This window comes from Musa acuminata, chromosome BXJ1-2 (assembly GCF_036884655.1).
Source record: "Musa acuminata AAA Group cultivar baxijiao chromosome BXJ1-2, Cavendish_Baxijiao_AAA, whole genome shotgun sequence".
Taxonomy (NCBI): domain Eukaryota; kingdom Viridiplantae; phylum Streptophyta; class Magnoliopsida; order Zingiberales; family Musaceae; genus Musa; species Musa acuminata.
The window spans coordinates 20,876,641-20,881,420 of record NC_088328.1 but is presented as its reverse complement, the minus strand read 5'-3'; the positions used below and the strand labels follow the sequence as shown (position 1 = coordinate 20,881,420).

At 35.5% G+C, this 4,780-nt stretch overlaps 1 protein-coding gene across 1 annotated transcript; it reads left to right on the top strand.

Annotated features, from left to right (window-relative positions):
* The first annotated feature begins 3,351 nt into the window (after positions 1-3,351).
* LOC135612484 (RING-H2 finger protein ATL16-like) lies at positions 3,352-4,780 on the top strand. Its single transcript, XM_065108850.1, has one exon. The coding sequence runs from the start codon at positions 3,632-3,634 to the stop codon at positions 4,604-4,606; it is 975 nt and encodes a 324-aa protein (XP_064964922.1). The 5' UTR covers positions 3,352-3,631; the 3' UTR covers positions 4,607-4,780.

The following is a 4,780-nucleotide window of genomic DNA, read 5'->3' as shown; positions in this document are numbered from 1 at the left end:
AAACTGCTTGTGTTCATAGTTTATGCATTAAGTATATCTGAGTTCAATCATGTACATATTTTAGTATGATTTGTGAGATGTTGACAAGATCTACATGTAAAAGGAGAGAACAAAAGTATAGGAATTAATTAATGGAGGAAACTGATAGTGAGGTTCCTTTTCCCATGACAAAAATCATGCAATTCAAAGTCAAAGCAAATGTTTCCTTATATTTGGTTTATATCATGATTGATTCAGTTGTCTTTTTAACTCATAAGTCGATCACCTAATTAGTAGGGCTTGTCTTCTTCTAGAAGAAGCTTACTCATCTTGATATAAGGTTTATCTTCTTCTAGAAGATGCTTACGCTAAATATTAATATATATTATTATTTTCAACTACTAATATTTCATGGTTCGAATCTCACTAAACATAGAGAGTTTATTCAGTTTAATACTCATTAGAAAGTATGTGCACAAAATTGAGAAAACTAAAATTGAATATATTTCATCTATTCTTCCACATATTTTTTTGGAAAATTATGAATATATATAATCCCAAAGTACTTAAACAAATGTATTAAGTAAGATAACGAGTATATCATATGCCCCGAATATTAATTGCAATAATATCGACGTAAAAAAAAATATTAGGAGAAGGCCAATCGACAATCTCTTATCAAAACAAAATAATATCTGCTTGCTCTCATGTTATTTGCAAGCCAATTAGTATTTTAGTGAGTCTTTTTGTGCATATGAAAGACTATTACATCAATAAAGGAGTTCATCAGAATAAGTATATCTCGCACAAGATTGATAGTAATCCACATTGGATCAGACTCCTCCGTCAAAATGTGGATTGCAACCTCAGCATTCAACAAGGTTTAGATTCTCCATGTCTAATCCCGAGCTACACACCTAAGCTCTTCTTCTCATTTGAAAGAACACATTGAACTCTGTCAGGTTATGAATCCAAAGTTAAATTGAGCTTCTAGTTTACTTTCAAATAGGCTTATGACACTCTCCTGAAACAACAATTAAACAAGAGATGCCGAATAGAGTCATATCCAAAGTCCAAAAAAATAGCAACCAATTATGGATAGGAAATCAGAAATACATAAATGATTCTATAAGAGTTTTGAAACAAAAAACAACACACATGAGAGATATTGAGAATGAAGTATATAAACATATGGGTTGACAATGAATTGTCTTTTGACATCAGATCTATCTGTCATTATCGAGATACCTCACTAAATCCATGTTAAATAAAAATCATTAAAAAAAGGATAAAAAATATCGTTTCCATAATCACCTCATTCCAAATGACCATCATTCCCAAGTTAATAAAATTGGATTAACAAAGGTACATTTAAAAGCAATCGAAACATCAAAAAAATAGATATCCAAAAATAAATTAACAAAAACACCATACCACAGTACTCTATCAATAGGTTTTTTTTTATAATGCATTTTGTGTTTGTTCTTAATCTTTTGGGATCAAGAATCAGGTAGCTGTGAATTATTTTCTTACTCAAATTAATGCATATGTTGGTGGGAAATCAGACACCAGTGGAATTATTTTTCCTTCTATTTAATATCTACGGAATCAAATTATGATCCAACTAAATACTATGATTTGGCCAAGCTTCTTCCAATATATCCCACACTGCAACTCTGACATAATATATAATTTGTTTTATGTTTGTAATTCACCAACCAAACATAAAATTTGTATTATCTCTCTACCAACTTTATTGTTTAAGAAATATATTCACAACAAAATTATTAATATAGTTTATATTCATATAATTGAATGAATGCAACCATAAAATAATACAAATATCAAAACATATATATAGTACATCATAAAAATTAAGAAAACATAATGTAAATATCAATTAATATATTTAAAAATAAAAAATAATGAAATATTATAATTATATATAAAGCAGTAAGTAATATACTTAATATGGTCTAAATAATAATATAAAACAAAATAATATAAAGGATCGCACATAAAATAACAAAATAAAGAATAAAATAGAATAATAAATTATAAATATATAATAATATTAATATAATCTATATATTATAAGAATAATATTTTTATTTATGAATAACTAGATATCACTTCGGTAATAGATAATATGAGAAAGAATCATTTATAATGATATGAGCATGTACTTAAAACATCTAAAGATAAAATAGTTAGAAGAGATAAAATAATTAATATTAATAATACGAGGAGAAGTGAAGGAAGACGTAAAAATACTTTAATAAAAATAACAAAATAAATTTAAATATTTTAAACTTTACTAAGCATATAACTTTTTATAGACGTGAATGATGATAAAGGTTCATGCAATCAACACCAAATAGTTGAAATTTTCTAAATTATTATTATATATATTGAAAGAATAATAAAAAAATAGTAGAATAAAATAATATAAGATTGAAAATATATCACATGAATAGATTAAAAAAAATTTAATCTTGATTACAATATAGGAATATGATCACTCATTCTAGAATTACATAAATCAAAGCTGACTTTAATGGTATAAATTATGAATGCAATTATATTTTGAGCATAAGAAGAAATAGAAGCTAGGCTATAGAGATACTTATGATGCATGGCAATGTTGTGTTTGTCCATTTACTCATGAAATCTATTCTTCTCACTCTAAAGTTCTAATAACTATCATCCTTTACTGATTTGTCCTCAAAAGTAAAACAAAAAACAAAAAAATACACTCATATTTCTTCAAATGTACTATAGGAATATTCTCCAATCAAGATAGTGGAAAGATGATGCCCTTAAAGAGACAGTCAACTCCACCATCACATCCTGTCCTCCTTTTCTTTCCTTTGATACGAAAAACACCCCTCCTTTGCCATACAAATAACACCAGCACAGCTTCTGTTGTCTTCTATACTTCGTCTCAATGACTGATCCAATGCATCATCTATCTATTCATGTACAGGGATTACTTACAAGCTGCAGGGTTGGACTCAGTCACAAGCTGTTTCCAATGGGCTGCTTAGGAATATTATTATACCGCCACAGTCTACCTTGTTTCACAGCCAAAAGAAATTTGTCTCAGCAGTTCTACCTTGTTCATTGATGAGACTCGAGAGTTGTCTCCTTCCTGTGGTCTTTGGATGAACAGTCCTGCACATCAACATCAGTCGACCACCTATTGCATGGACCCAACCCAAAGCGAAAGACAGCATCATCTCTGCAACACTTTCCACCACATTCCCCGCTTATCCCCATTGCTAAACCTACAGTGACCCAGACACAGTTACAGTCATCTTGGAAGAGATGTAGGCTCTCAACCTCCACTTCCATTACCCACTTCAATTCAAGTCTCCCAGTGCCTCCACCTCCTCTACCTCCACTTGTGTTTCTTGTCTCACCATGATCTACAGTGACCCAGACACAGTTGCATTTATGAGTCCACCATGAACCAGTTGTATTTCCTGTCTCCTCTAACTCCACTTGTATTTCTTGTCTCACTGTGATCCCTGACACACGCACTCACAGCTCGTCTCTGCATTGGATTCAACTCGTTTCAGCTGATCTCTCGGATTTCCTTTCTGATCCATGTGTGCATGAGCTCATCGGAGACAGCTCCTTTGCATCCTCGATGGACCCTCAGAGCTTCCACCCTTCCCTGAAGTCACGGCCTCTACCACCGTCTCCTTCTTCACTCACCAGCTTCCCCATCCTGGCCATCTCCATTGTCGGAATCGTCACCACTTCCGTCCTCCTCCTCAGCTACTACGTCTTCGTCATAAAGTGCTGCTTGAACTGGCACCGCTCCGACGTTGTCAGCCGGCTCTCCAGGTCCCGACGACGCCGCCGGCGGGCTGGCCCATTCATGGCCCTCTCCAACACAGCCAAAGGACTCGGCCTCGATGAATCGACAATTCAGGCAATCCCAACCTTTCGGTATCGGGAAGAAGCTGACAGCGTTGCTGAGTGCGCTGTCTGCCTGAATGGATTCCATGACGAAGAGAGGATTAAGCTGCTGCCTGATTGCTTCCATGTCTTCCATATAGACTGCATCGATACTTGGCTTCAAGCCAACGCCAACTGCCCACTCTGCAGGTCGAGCATCACAGCTCCGATTCCAACTGATCATCTAATGGCTTTAGTTCCAAGTTCTGATCCATACCGGAGAAATGATGCAGTGGTAGAAGTAAGAGACTTCGGAAGTGATCTTGTCGGATCACTCACCACCACTAACACGACTTCTCCATGGAAAACAGAGCAGAGATTGGGACACAAGAAGGGGAGGAAGCTCCAATGCATTAGCAGCATGGGGGATGAGTGCATTGACCTGAGGGAGAAAGACGAGCAGTTCTGCGTCCAGCGCATGAGGAGGTCCTTCTCCATGGGCTCTTCAGGTGACAGGCAGCTCGACATGGAACTTCAGAAGATCTTGCAGCAGAACTCGCATCTCCAAGACGTCAACGGAGAGATAAGCAGCAGCTCTGGCAGATACCAGAGGTCCTTCTTCTCGTTCGGCCCGAGCTCGCCCAGCGCTGTCCTTCCCCTCCAAATTGAGCTGAGATCAAAGAGAAACCTTGCTTCTTTGTTATTGGAGGTCTTCTATTAGAATTCCATGTCAGTACATAAGGGTGTGTAGAGATTGGACTTCAACTTAGAATGTAGATTATGGAATTAATAGTCCAATCTTTTGCGCGTTCTTTGTGGCATTATTGCCACATTAGATCCAAAAAAATCTCTCTTTTTTGCCTTATGGTATGAACATGCTCAAACTGTTGCCCAT